The sequence below is a fragment of the Octopus sinensis genome, linkage group LG23 (assembly GCF_006345805.1).
Source record: "Octopus sinensis linkage group LG23, ASM634580v1, whole genome shotgun sequence".
In the NCBI taxonomy this organism is placed as follows: Eukaryota; Metazoa; Mollusca; class Cephalopoda; order Octopoda; family Octopodidae; genus Octopus; species Octopus sinensis.
Genome location: NC_043019.1, coordinates 25,971,708 through 25,987,362, shown reverse-complemented (window position 1 = coordinate 25,987,362; position 15,655 = coordinate 25,971,708). Strand labels below are relative to the sequence as shown.

The 15,655-nt window shown below is 40.8% G+C and overlaps 1 protein-coding gene across 1 annotated transcript in view; it reads right to left on the bottom strand.

The window, feature by feature from the left end:
- The window catches only part of LOC115223404 (putative tyrosinase-like protein tyr-3), a 15,558-nt gene extending 276 nt beyond the window's left edge, over nt 1-15,282 (bottom strand). The window contains exons 1-7 of the mRNA XM_029793919.2: nt 15,214-15,282; nt 13,085-13,115; nt 9,697-9,837; nt 8,121-8,231; nt 7,212-7,352; nt 3,830-3,940; nt 2,484-2,600 (exon numbers count right to left, since the gene is read on the bottom strand). Coding sequence (XP_029649779.1) covers nt 2,488-2,600; nt 3,830-3,940; nt 7,212-7,352; nt 8,121-8,231; nt 9,697-9,837; nt 13,085-13,115; nt 15,214-15,282 — 717 coding nt within the window. The 3' untranslated portion in view covers nt 2,484-2,487. The remainder of the gene's footprint in view (nt 1-2,483; nt 2,601-3,829; nt 3,941-7,211; nt 7,353-8,120; nt 8,232-9,696; nt 9,838-13,084; nt 13,116-15,213) is intronic.
- Between the last annotated feature and the right edge of the window lie 373 nt (nt 15,283-15,655).

Genomic DNA, 15,655 nt, shown 5'->3' with positions numbered 1-15,655 from the left:
CTAAGAATATTGGTTGCCAGGAGACTAAGGGGGCCCACCCGCAACTACAATGCTCTTTACTCTTTTACTTGTTTCAGTCATTTGACTGCGGCCATGCTGGAGCACCGCCTTTAGTCGAGCAAATCGACCCCGGGACTTATTCTTTGTAAGCCCAGTACTTATTCTATCGGTCACTTTTGCCGAACCGTTAAGTGAAGGGGACGTAAACACACCAGCATCAGTTGTCAAGCAATGCTAGGGGGAGAAACACAGACACAAACATATACACACACACTTATATATATATACATATATACGACAGGCTTCTTTCAGTTTCCGTCTACCAAATCCACTCACAAGACATTGGTCGGCCCGGGGCTATAGCAGAAGACACTTGCCCAAGATGCCACGCAGTGGGACTGAACCCGGAACCATGTGGTTGGTTAGCAAGCTACTTACCACACAGCCACTCCTGCGCTATCATTTAACTTTTTTTTGTTTTTTTTTGTTAAAAGTATTCTTTTCAACTGTCTACAAACACAGCCAGGCAGAAATAATTAATGCATTCTCTCAGGAGTGAATAAAAAATTCTCAAACTTGAGTGGATGGGCCCCTACGTACTAACATGGACCCCCATATATGGATTCAAATGGCACAGGGTCCCACTTGCCATCGGGCAAGCTGGCAACCTGGCCAGTCTGCCACTGTGTATATTAATGTCGGGTGGAGGCGCAATGGTCCAGTGGTTAGGGCAGCGGACTCACGGTCATAGGATCGCGGTTTCAATTCCCAGACCAGGCGTTGTGAGTGTTTATTGAGTGAAAACACCTAAAGCTCCACGAGGCTCCGGCAGGGGATTGTGGTGATCCCTGCTGTACTCTTTCACCACAACTTTCTCTCACCTGTATTTCAAAGGGCCGGCCTTGTCACTCTCTGTGTCACGCTGAATATCCCCGAGAACTACGTTAAGGGTGCACGTGTCTGTGGTGTGCTCAGCCACTTACACGTTAATTTCACGAGCAGGCTGTTCCGTTGATTCGGATCAACCGGAACCCTCATCGTCGTAAACGACGGAGTGCTTCCCATATTAATGTCGATAATAGGACTTCCTGCGTTTTCTGGCCGGTGACACTTTGGTGCGTAATCAGCAACTTCAAGGGCGATTACTCTTGTTTAGTTTTTAGTTGCTTTACGTTGTAAAACTCGCGGATGCCAAACTTGTGTGATCTACGCGCTTATTTCAATTATCGTATTGTTTATTCTTGGGTTGTTATTATTCACTAAGAGATAAAGGGAATATGGTTTTATTATTATTAAAATACTAACAATTTTGGAAATTTAAGTGTGTACCAAAGAATTTATTGTAAAAAAAATCTTTCGCTAACAGTTAAGGTGTTTTAGAAATTGAAAAGTAAACTAAAAAGTAACCCAAAGTAATCTCCCTTTAGGTTATAGATCACACGTCAAAATAGCACCTTCTGGCCTTTATATTAGATACTTGCTTTCGGAAGCAATAAAACTGTTGGGAACTTTACTCTTTTACTTTACTCTTTTATTTGTTTCAGCCATTTGACTGTGGCCATGCTGGAGCACCGCCTTTAGTCAAACAAATCGACCCCAGGATTTATTCTTTGTAAGCCTAGTACTTATTCTATCGGTCTCTTTTGCCGAGCCGCTAAGTTACGTGGACGTAAACACACCAGCATCGATTGTCAAGCGATGATGGGGGGACAAACATATGCACACACGATGATGGGGGGGGGACAACCACAGACACACAAACATATGCACACACAAACACACACACGCATATATATATACATATATACGACGGGCTTCTTTCAGTTTCCGTCTACCAAATCCACTCACAAGGCTTTGGTTGGCCCGAGGCTATAGTAGAAGACACTTGCCCAAGGTGCCACGCAGTGGGGCTGAACCCATGACCATGTTGTTGGTAAGCAAGCTACTTATCACACAGCCAATCTGTGGATTTAGCCTCTTAAAATATTAGGAATTCAATATTGGTAGTACTGAAGGTGCAGTCTTAAAAGAGAACATCTTTGAAAACTATATTCTTTGTTAAACATTTGACATTTGTTATTCCTTGAGAGAGATTTTCATGATTTACAATTTTTACATTAATTTTTAAATAATAATTGAATATCGAAAAGAATCTAAAATAAAATCTGTCTCCAATATTATTCTGCTACGGTAGGATTTCTTTGGTAAAGCTTTCACAAGTCTTATTTCTATATTTTACATTCTTATTTTTATATCAGAGAAACGTACTTGTGGGTGGATTTGAACCCATAGTAGACTAGCTGAATCCGTAGAAGACTAGCTGTATCACTCATCTGTAGGTTCTAGAAACATATAGCAAGTGTAGGAATGTTTGAGAGTTAAAGAAGTTTGTCTCACAATCACATGCGAAACCAGTCGGCTCTGTAAATAAACATATATACACACGCTTCTAAACACGAAAGGGAATCGCTTGTAATACTTACCAATTTAGCTACAGATAAAGCAAGACCGTTTACAGTGTTTATGCATGTAAACTGGATTTATGTCACATTCGCCCCTTTTGGCCCATTGAGCACATTTAGCGTTCTTATCAATGCAGGCTGCAAATAAAGAAGTGAACAGGAATTCTAATGTGGTTTGTTATAAACGCAAAATAAAGCATTTACTGGAGGGAGAAGGAGGTAAAGGAAGATAGATAGATAGAGAAAAAGCGAGAAAGAGAAAGAGAGAGAGAGAGAGAGAGAGAGAGAGAGAGAGAGAGAGAGAGAGAGAGAGTGTAAACAATTAGATGAACCCCATTACATACCTGGTAATATTTTATCGCCCTCAGAATTTTAAGAGAAGAGTTCAAGAAGCTACAACAAACAATTTTGCTTCCTGCTCGTTTCAATATTATCACCCACCACTGCCACCACCACAATCACAATCACCAAGCCAATTAAGATGATAATTAATGATAATGATAATAATCCTTTCTACTGGAAGCACAAGGAATCAAATTTGGGGGTAGGGATAAAGTCGATTACATCGATCCCAGTGCGTAGCTGGTACTCATTTAATCGACCTCGAAAGGATGAAAGGCAAATTTTACCTCGGCGGAATTTTGAACTCAGAATGTAAAGACGGACGAAATACCGCTCAGCATTTTGCCCAGTGTGCTAACCATTCTGCCAGCTCACCACCACCACCACCACCACCACCCCACCACCACCACCACCATAATAATAATAATGATATGCTTTTCTACAATAGGCATAAGGCCTGAAATTTTGGGGGAGGGGATGATGAGTCAATTACATCGACCCCAGTGCGTAACTGGTACTCGACTCTGAAAGGATGAAATGCAAAGTCGATCTCGGTGTAGTTTGAACTCAGAACTTAAAGATGAACGAAATGCCGTCAAGCGTTTTGCCTGGCGTGCTAACGATTCCGCCAGCTCATCGCCCTATCACCATTCATACCATATTAAAGAGAGAATATCTGTGTGGCTTTACACCCGTTGGCTTCTCCCTGAGGGCGTAGTGTGGAGGTATTTTTCCATAAGAGTACAATAAAATACACACACACACACACACACACACACACACACGCTCATTTAAGAGAATGGTGAATAAATTCACACCCGTGACTTGCGAGAAACTCCGAGTATTGTACTCACCATTCCTAAATCAACACCAATCCTAATGCCCATTTGTAAAATTCCCTTCGCTATGAAATAGTTGGAGCGTGTTCTTATTACATTTTGTTTTGAAACGAAACAACAGTAGAAAACGGGTGGAGCAGGAAAAGTGAAGGACAACCGGGTAGAAGAAGCCAAAGATAAACTTACCTACACACAACTGACAAGATTTTTTACAGTACTTATGCATGTATTTAGGATTCTTGTCACATTCTCCGACAGAGGCCCAATGAGGACACTTCTTATGTTGATCAAGACAATCTGAAATCAACAACAACAACAACAATAATAATAATAATAAGAGATACGAGATACGAACGCCAAGACAGATACAGAAGATCGGTGGCAATGAAATCGGGGGGAGTGATCTGTAGATGGGGATAGAAGCTCTTATATGCGCAGCACAAGAACAGGCGTTAAGGACTAACTATGTGGAGTAGTAGCGACAGCACTACCGACAGCGACAAATGCAGAATGTGTGGTGAGATGGGTGAAACGATATGGCACATCGTTAGCGAATGCCCGAAATTGGCACAAGGCGAATACGAAAAAACGACATGAGACAATGTGGAAGGAATAATCCATTGGGAGCTCTTTGGAAATCTCGGCCTTCAAAGAACAAAGGCTTGGTATGTGAAAATTCCAGAAGGAGTCACCTAAAGTGAGAATTGCATAATCCTGTGGGCTGCAATGATTCAGTGCGATCCCCTGATCAAACATCGGAAGCCGGACATTGTTTTGGTGAATAAAAGAGAAAGAACATGCATAATACTCGACATAGTATATGTGGGTGACAACAGGATCAAAGAGAGAACTGAACAACTACGATGAGTTAAAGTGGGAAATATGAATATTGTGGTCAATGAAGAGACTAGACGTGATACCAGTAGTAATTGGCGCACTTGGAAGCCCCAGCAGTCAACTACCAAAATGGCTGAAAAAGATTAAAATGTAAAGGTAGAACTCCTACAAAAATCAGCATTGCTTCCAGCTGCAAGAATTCTACGCACGGTTCTTGAGGCATGACCAGTAAAACAAGTGTCACCTTAGTCTGCTGGCTGTGGACAGCTGACACTTTCCATCATACCCAGCAAAACAAGCTGTGAGTTTTTCATCAAATAATGATACTACTACTACTACTACTACTACTACTACTACTACTACTACTACTACTACTACTACTACTAAGGGCTGCAATAAGTGTGGAGCACTTGAAGAAAACAGTACTGCTTGGAACCACTCGAATACTCCGGAAGGTGCTCGTAAAATAAGAGGTGTTACCTTAGTTCACTGGTAGTGAACAGCTGAAGCTGTGCAAAGTCAATAATAATAATAATAACAACAACAACAATAATAATGTACCTAGTAAAGTACTAGAAACTAAGAAATATAAGTTGTTGTGGGATTTTAACATTCAGATTGACAGAGTAATAGAAGCTATAAGACCTGATTTGGTAGTAGTAGATAAAGAGAATAGTAAGTGCCAGATAAATAATTTTACACCAAATGATGAAAAAAATCAATATGAGAGGTATAGAAAAAATAGCAAAGTACCAGGACCTAGCCATTGAATTACAGAGACTATGGAAAATGAGGGTGAAATGTATCCCAGTAGTTATAGGGGCATTAGGAACTATCCCTAAAGATTTGAACAGAAGGATAGAGGAAATAGACATAAAACCTAGTACAGTTTTATTAGGGACAGCTAAGATACTTAGGAGGGTTCTTGGCATCTAAGGTTACTTGTTGTAGCCCGATGTTAAGAATTTTTTCTTTTCCAGTAGCCTAATCTGTTGTGTGTATATGAATAATAATAATAATGATGATAATAATAATAACGATGATTATGATGACGATGATGATGATGATGATGATGATGATAATAATAATAATAATAATAATAATAATGAAGGTGAAAATAATGGCAACGAAAAAAGCGCACGAGCAATTGGCTGATAGGTGGGAGGAGAAACCTCTGCACGGCAAATATGTGGCCCGTAGCAAACAAGCTGATGTTGACCAGAAGCAAACCCATCAGTGGCTACGGAGCCCAGGGCTAAAAGCAGAGAGCGAAGGTTTCATCCTGGCTGCTCAAGATCAAAGCCTATTAACCCGGAACTACCAGGCCAATGTGATGAAAAATGGAGCAGACCTAAAATGCCGATTCTGCAACGACATGATTGAAACAGTGGACCACCTAATCTCTGGATGTAAAGTCTTAGCACCAGTGGAGTATAAATTAAGACATGACAGAGTTGGCCAATATCTACACTGGCTAATAAGTCGGCATTACAATATCAAAACTGCCGACAAGTGGTATAATCACCACCCTGAAGCTGTAACTGAAGGAGAAAATGTAACGATTCTGTGGGACTTTCCAGTACATACAGACCGAACCATCAAAGCCAATAAACCGGATATTGTTGTGAAAGACCAAAACAATAAAGTTTGCTTATTGATTGGCATGAGCATCCCCTGTGATCATAATATCTCGGCGAAAGAGTTTGACAAGCTCAGAAAATATAAAGACCTGCTCATGGAAATTGAGAAAATGTGGCATCTCAAGGCGGTTACAATACCAGTGATCGTAGGAGCACTAGGAATGATCAAGAAGGGAACCGAAAATTATATGAGAATGATCCCTGGCTTACCATCCCTGCAAGAAGTGCAAAAGATTGTCTTAACTGGTACATCACACGTATTAAGAAGAGCATTGTCGATGTGAGAACTATTACTACCCATGTATTTTAATTTAACTTAAAAAAAAATGAACGAACTAGTGAGTTTAGTTTAATGGCTTACCAATGTATACTATGATTTTCTTTGCCCTAGGAGTCGGGAAGACACTCGGCAAGAAATGGAAGCAAATTTGAAAGAAGAGGAAAAAAAGATAATGATAATAATAATGATAATCCTTTCTACTAAAGGCACAAAAGCCTGAAATTTGTGAGGGAAGGACTAGTCGATTACATCGACACTAGTCGATGGCACTTAGTTTATGGACTCCAGAAAGATGAAAAGCAAATTCGACCTTAGCAGAATTTGAACTCAGAACTTACCGATGGGCGAAATAAGGCTAAGCAATTTGCCCGGGGTGCTAACGTTTCTGCCAGCTCGCCGCCTTGATGATGATGACGATGATGATGACAATGACGACTACGGTGATGATGATTATGATGATAACAATAAGAACAACAACAACAACATCAACAACAACAATAATGGTTTCAAGTGTTGGTTCAAGGCCTACAAGGCTAGCAAGGCCACCCCTCAATCATTTTAGGGAATGATGAATAAATTTACACTCGTGGCTTGCGGGAAACTCCGAGTACTGTACTCACCATTCCCAAAGCAACACCAATCCCAACGGCCATTTGTTAAGTTCCCTTCGCTATGAAATATTTGGAGGATGTTCTTATTACATTTTGTTTATAAATATCTCGTTACTTTTTCAAACGAAACAACAGTAGAAAACGGGTGGAGCAGGAAAAGTGAATGACAACCGGGTAGAAGAAGCCAAAGGTAAACTTACTTTCAGATACACTTGGAACGTGAGCGTTAGAAAGACACATTTTACAAGATTTCTTACACTTTGTATACATGTAGCTAGGGTTCTTGCTACAATCTCCGATAGAGGTCAAAAATGCGCAATCCTCATTTTGATCAGCACAATCTGAAATCGACAACAACAACAACAACAATAATAATAATAATAATGATAATGATAATAATAATAATAATAATGATAATAATAATAATAATAATATGCCTTTCTACAATAGGCATAAGGCCTGAAATTTTGGGGGAGGGGATGATGAGTCAATTACATCGACCCCAGTGCGTAACTGGTACTCGACTCTGAAAGGATGAAAGGCAAAGTCGATCTCGATGTAGTTTGAACTCAGAACTTAAAGATGAACGAAATGCCGTCAAGCGTTTTGCCTGGCGTGCTAACGATTCCGCCAGCTCATCGCCCTATCACCATTCATACCATATTAAAGAGAGAATATCTGTGTGGCTTTACACCCGTTGGCTTCTCCCTGAGGGCGTAGTGTGGAGGTATTTTTCCATAAGAGTACAATAAAATAAAACGGAATTTTGCCGTTCAAGTTTTACAGACACACACACACACACACACACACACACACACACCACACACACACACACACACACACACACACACACACACACACACACACACACTCATTTAAGAGAATGGTGAATAAATTCACACCCGTGACTTGCGAGAAACTCCGAGTATTGTACTCACCATTCCTAAATCAACACCAATCCTAATGCCCATTTGTAAAATTCCCTTCGCTATGAAATAGTTGGAGCGTGTTCTTATTACATTTTGTTTTGAAACGAAACAACAGTAGAAAACGGGTGGAGCAGGAAAAGTGAAGGACAACCGGGTAGAAGAAGCCAAAGATAAACTTACCTTCACACAACTGACAAGATTTTTCACAGTACTTATGCATGTATTTCGGATTCTTGTCACATTCTCCGACAGAGGCCCAATGAGGACACTTCTTATGTTGATCAAGACATTCTGAAATCAACAACAACAACAACAATAATAATAATAATAACACCACCACCACCACCACCACCACTACCACCCACAACAACAACAATAATAATAATAACACCACCACCACCACCACCACCATCACCACCAACACTACCACCCACAACAACAAAAATAAATACTAAATGCTCTGATGCAGTACAAGGCAGTGGCTCTCATGGCTTCTGATCTTAACTGATTGGAAGTGTTATCATGTACATTATTTTGTTTTGGTATAAAAAGATGGGCTACAGCAAATATTCTGCTCAATACCAGAGATTTGCTTGTCAGTTGTTTGACCTTAACCAGTTGATCATGTCCCTTAGTGGCTGACGATATGTGCATCTCTGATCACGAGCAGAAGTAGCAGGGGAGCATCATAGCCATGTGTTGAGAGGGATTCTTTGGGGTTTGAATAATTCACCTCTGGAAACATGGGTGGTTCTTTCAACATCCTTAAACAACCCTTATTCAGGGACATTTTGAGCGGGATGGGCTACTCGACCTGAAGAAAATTCTAACTGGGCCCCACCTGCAAGGTCATGCGCTGTTTACCTTGATATGAGATCACCATGTCGCGCACATATGGTTGTGATGCATGTGCCTGGTGTACCCTTATCAGACGGGTGGTTATGATGGGTATACTGGGCTTCGTATATTTTAATCCAGTGTCACTTTGATGGCATGCGCTGCTCTCTCACTCAATAATAATAATAATAATAATAATAATAATAATAATAATAATAATAATAATAATAATAATAATGATAATAATAATAATAGTAATAATAATAATAATAATAATAATAATAATATAATAATAATAATAATAGTAATGGTTTTGAAATTTTGGCAGAAGGCCAGCAACTTCTGGTGGCGGTGGGGTTAAATCAATTGCATTGACCACTGGTACATGTTTTATTGACCCCGAAAGGATGAAAGGCAATATCGACCTCGGCGGAGTTTGAACTCAGATCTTAAAGATGAACGAAATGCCGCCGAGCGTTTTGCCTGGCATGCTAACGAGTCATCCAACCTGCCTCTCTACCATTATTCATATATTAAAGAGAGAATACCTGTGTGGTTTTACACCTGTTGGTTTCTCTCCGAGGGCGTGGTGTGAACATATTTTTATCATAAGAAGAAAATGAAATAAAATGGGATTTTTGCCGTTCAAGTTTTACACACACACACACACACACACACACACATACACCCACCCCGTGGCTTGCGAGAAACTCCGAGTAATCTACCCACCATTCCCAAATCAAGGCCAATCCCAACGGCCATTTGTAAAATTCCCTTCGCTATGAAATAGCTGGAGGGTGTTTCTGTTACATTTTGTTTATAAATATCTCGTTACTTCTTAAATGAAACAACAGTAGAAAACGGGTGGAGCAGGAAAAGTGAATGACAACCGGGTAGAAGAATCCAAAGGTAAACTTACCATCAACTGCTGGTTGAGTTTGGTGCATGGACTTACACAACTGACAAGATTTCCTACATTCTTTATTCATGAACTCTGCACTAGTTTTACATTCTCCGGTAGCGGCCCAGTAACGACAATCAACATTTTCATCACGACAATCTGAAATCAACAACAACAGTCACAATAATAATAATAATAATAATAATAATAATAATAATATAATAATAATAATAATAATAATAATAATAATAATAATAATAATAATAATAATAATAATAATAATAAGATGGGCTACAGCAAATATTCTGCTCAATACCACAGATTTGCTTGTCAGTTGTTTGACCTTAACCAGTTGAGCATGTCCCTTAGTGGCTGACGATATGTGCATCTCTGATCACGAGCAGAAGTAGTGGGGGAGCATCATAGCCATGTGTTGAGAGGGATTCTTTGGGATTTGAATAATTCACCTCTGGAAACATGGGTGGTTCTTTCAACATCCTTAAACAACCTTATTCAGGGACCTTTTGAGCGGGATGGGCTACTCAACCTGAAGAAAATTCTAACTGGGCCCCACCTGCATAGTGATGTGCTGTTTACCTTGGTGTGAGATCACCATGTCGCGCACATATGGTTGTGATGATGTGCCTAGTGTACCCTTATCAGACGGGTAGTCATGATGGGTATATTGGGCTTCGTATATTTTACCCCAGTGTCACTTTGATGGCATGAACTGCTCTCTCACTCAATAATGGTTTCTGATCTTAACTGATTGGAAGTGTTATCATGTACATTGTTTTGTCTTGGTATAAAAGATGGGCTACAGCAAATATTCTGCTCAATACCAGAGATTTGCTTGTCTGTTGTTTGACCTTAACCAGTTGAGCATGTCCCTTAGTGGCTGACGATATGTGCATCTCTGATCACGAGCAGAAGTAGTGGGGGAGCATCATAGCCATGTGTTGAGAGGGATTCTTTGGGGTTTGAATAATTCACCTCTGGAAACATGGGTGGTTCTTTCAACATCCTTAAACAACCCTTATTCAGGACCGCTTGAGCGGGATGGGCTACTCAACCTGAAGAAAATTCTAACTGGGCCCCACCTGCAAGGTCATGTGCTGTTTATCTTGATATGAGATCACCATGTCGCGCACATATGGTTGTGATGCATGTGCCTGGTGTACCCTTATCAGACGGGTAGTCATGATGGGTATATTGGGCTTCGTATATTTTACCCCAGTGTCACTTTGATGGCATGAACTGCTCTCTCACTCAATAATAATAATAATAATAATAATAATAATAATAATAATAATAATAATAATAATAATAATGATAACAACATGACCTTCCAACTTGTTGTCTCTTGAGGTCTCTGGGTGAGACTTGGAGCCAACTTGTACAAATGTGAAGCAAAAGTCAAACATAAAATATAATAATAATAATAATAATAATAATAATAATAATAATAATAATAATAATAATGATAATAATAATAATAATAATGATAATAATAATAATAATGATAAATAATATTAATGTGGGGGCTAGAGAGAGGCAAGTCGTATGAGCATAAACTGCAGAGAACGGTGGGGTCACAGACCTGAAACATCCTCTGCAATTTCCCAATCCAAACAGATCAGATACTAGAGCATAACAGACCGGACCTAGTTGTGGGAGACAAGGTGACCATATATGCTATATAGTTGAAGTTGCGCGCCCCTTTGACCTACGAATAGTCAAGAAAGAAGACGAAAAATAGATATATATACAACCCTCTTAAGTACGAAATAGCAGGGCTATGGAAAATGAAGAAGGGGAAGATAGCACCAAATATTGTTGGGTCCTTGGGGACAGTATCAGAAGGCAACTAGGGGAATATAAAGGAAATTGGAATAGAGTGCCCAGTAGAACTGTTACAAAAGGTTTGTCACCTTGGCACGGCCAGAATAATCAGGAAAGTATTAGTTGAAAAGAACACCGTAGGCTGCAGGTTGCCGGCTGCATGCCCGCTGCGCATGCAGGCTCGCTGCGCATGCAGGCTCGCTGCGCATGCAAACCCGATGCGCATGCAAGCTCCCTACACATGGTTTCAAATTTTGCCACAAGACCAGCAATTTCGTGGGGGGGGGGTTACATGAACCGCAGTGATCAACTGGTACTTATTTCATCGACCCCGAAAGGATTGATGTAAAAAATGGACCTCGGCGAAATTCGAACTCAGAATGTAAAGATGGACGAATTGCTGTTGCGCATTTCGCCCGGCGCGCTATCCATTCTGCTCGCTCGCCGCCTTGATGGTTATTACAAAGCGGTCTTATGCCACTGTTGTATCTATCTTTGTACGACGGTCGTCCCTCTGACAGATATTGTTATATTTTAAAGACTCCGCCGGTTACGACGACGAGGGTCCCAGCTGATACGATCAACGGAACAGCTTGCTCGTGAAATTAACGTGCAAATGGCTGAGCATTCCACAGACACGTGTACCCTTAACGTAGTTCTCGGGGATAATCAGCGTGACACAGGGTGTGACAAGGCTGACCCTTTGAAATACAAGTACAACTCATTTTTGCCAGCTGAGTGGACTGGAGCAACGTGAAATAAAGTGTCTTGCTCAAGGACACAACGCGTCGCCGGGAATCGAACTCACAACCTTACGATCATGAGCTGAATGACCTAACCACTAAGCCACGCGCCCTCACTATTGTTATATACCGAAGTCATCGATATAGGATATTTCTCTCTGGTAGTGTACGACCGCCAGTCGCACAGTGGTATTATCCACTAATTTAAGGCGGCGAGCTGGCAGAAACGTTAGCACGCCGGGCGAAATGCGTAGCCGTATTTCGTCTGCCGTTAGGTTCTGAGTTCAAATTCCGCCGAGGTCGACTTTGCCTTTCATCCTTTCGGGGTCGATAAATTAAGTACCAGTTGCGTACTGGGGTCGATGTAATCGACTTAATGCCTATGTATGTCCTTGTTTATCCCCTCTGTGTTTAGCCCCTTGTGGGTAATAAAGAAATAGGTATTATCCACTAAGGGTTGGATCGCTATAACGCCCACTTGGTATCGTAGTATGATTACTAGATCAGTACAGACACGACTGTCAACACAGTCTAACACGTACTCTCGTTACTGGCCGACGTCGCCTTACTTATGATAACTTATTCATTCCACTCGTCACGTGGAAAGGGGTGTACCATTATCACTAATTCCCTACAAAAAACGTCAATGTGTCTAAGAGAATGAGAGACATAACACTCTGTCGGGGGTGAGAATTGAACCCTGAACATTTTGGTTGCTAAATCTTGTTGGCTGCTCCACCCACGCACCAGTTCAGATACCCAGATAGAGAGAAAAAAATAGAAAAATGTTACAGAAAAAACAAACAAAACTGTATTCTTACCGGAATTGGCAAAGTCGCTGTATGCAGACACCTAGAAGTGATTAAATATGAAAAACGTAATAAACAATAACTAAATTGTGTGTATGGTTAAGTCACATGACCTACTGGTTAGTGGGGGTAGGCTTGGGTGGAGTGCGGAAGGTCACCCAATGGTCCCGGACGCTATAGTTACAGTACGGCACCACGACGGAGATTCGAACTACTGACTCTAAGATTCGCAGCCTGGTATAAAACCGATTCGGCTAATAGCGTTGTCTTTGAAATGTGGGCTGATATAGTGAAATGGTAAATGGGAGGTTGTGTTGTGTTGTGAGAGTCATGCTTCCTAAAACCGACGTTGGTGATGTGGTTAATAAAGATTGGAAAGAAGAGAGTTAACTTGCTTTACTGACTCTTTGTAATTCGAATTCGAATTATCTTCGTGTTGTGTACAATTCTGTGGTCTCTGTTGTCCCTAAATAACTGAGAATCAAACAACGGAACGACTCGTCAGATTCTTTCTAAAGATTTTTTATTAATCACAACAACCGTTTCGATCCATCTTGTTTCGGCCTCTGGTGCATCTTTCGGTGCAGATGTGTCTCGTCGGGTGATTTTTCAAAAGGTACCTCGCTCAATAAATCCGGTTTCATTTGGCTTCATCACAATGCATTTCGTTATTTGCCTATGGCTGGTTGCATACACGGTTTCGTGAAGTATGATGTACTAGAGGTTTTTGTATAGTTTACGCAGAAATGCAACGCGTATGAAGAATATGGCTTTGTGGATTGGATTCTCAAAGAAGTAAAAAAATAGAAACCAATAATAATAATAGAACCAGCTTGAAGATACATCTGAAAACTTGTAGAAATATCCTACAATGTAGGTGTATTGCAAAAACCAGCATCACTTGGAACTGCACGCGTATTGCGTAAAGAACTGTCTGAGGTACTTGTGACTTGACAGACAGTACAACTTGTGACTTGACAGACAGTACAACTGCCCCGGAAGACACAATTTCTTCAATCACGATATTGGATACTGTGCGAAGTCTAAAACAACAACAACAACAACAACAACAACAACAACAACGACAACGACAACGACGACGACGACGACGACGACGACGACGACGACGACGACGACGACGACGACGACGACGACGGCGACGACGACGATGACAACAGCAACAATAATAATAAATGCCCTGATGCAGTATTACACAGTTGCTCTTATGGCTTCTGATCTTAACTGAGTGGAAGTCTTATGATGTACATCTTTGGTCTTAGTATAAAAGATGGGAAGGCGGCGAGCTGGCAGAATCGTTAGCACGCCGGGCGAAATGCTTAGCGGTATTTCGTCTGCCGCTACGTTCTGAGTTCAAATTCCGCCGAGGTTGACTTTGCCTCTCATCCTTTCGGGGTCGATAAATTAAGTACCAGTTACGCACTGGGGTCTATGTAATCGACTTAATACCTATGTCTGTCCTTGTTTGTCCCCTCTGTGTTTAGCCCCTTGTGGGTAATAAAGAAATAGGTATTTCGTCTGCCGCTACGTTCTGAGTTCAAATTCCGCCGAGGTCGACTTTGCCTTTCATCCTTTCGGGGTCGATTAAATAAGTACCAGTTACGCACTGGGGTCGATGTAATCGACTTAATCCGTGTGTCTGTCCTTGTTTGTCCTCTCTGTGTTTAGCCCCTTGTGGGTAGTAAAGAAATAGATATTTCGTCTGCCGTTACGTTCTGAGTTCAAATTCCGCCGAGGTCGACTTTGCCTTTCATTTTACCGTAGTCGATAAATTAAGCACCAGTTGCGTACTGGGGTCAATCTAATCGACTGGCCCCTTCTCTGAAAATGTAGGGCCTTGTGCCTAGAGTAGAAATGAGTATAAAAGATGGGCTACAGTATATATTCTGCTCAATACCACAGATTTGGTAACCAAATAACAGATGTTTAAGTGAAGTTAACAATCTTTGTGTGTTTTTGCAATAATTTTGGTTTCAACACACGGTCTCCAATCAAATCGCCTGTCGGGTAACTACACCTCCGAAATATACTAATGTAATGCATTAATGATATAGTAATAGAATATAGTGGTATGATATAGTAATATAATGCAAGGAATATTATAATAAATCGGAAGGACTTACCTGAACAGTTGCATAGTTATAGAAGAGTGCAATAAGCAGCAAGGACACACAAGCACGGACTAAGGCCATAGTCGAGACAAGTGTAGAGCAACGGACCACAAACAAGTGTTACACCGTTCCTCTACCAGCCTTATATATATATACATGCGTACATACATACGTACATACATACATACATACATACATACATACATACATACATACATACTTACGCACACACACACACACACACACACACACACACATACACACACACACACATATATATATGTAAGTATATAAAGTTAATCCAAACAAGAAAACAAAAAAGACAACAACGTGAGGAGGTGGAACAATTAGAGTATTATTAGGCGCTCAGGAAAAAAGGGAAGAAGTAGGGTATGACGTTTCGAGCGGAGCTCTTCGTCGGAAACATAGGAGAAAGAAAGATCCCGAGGTGGGA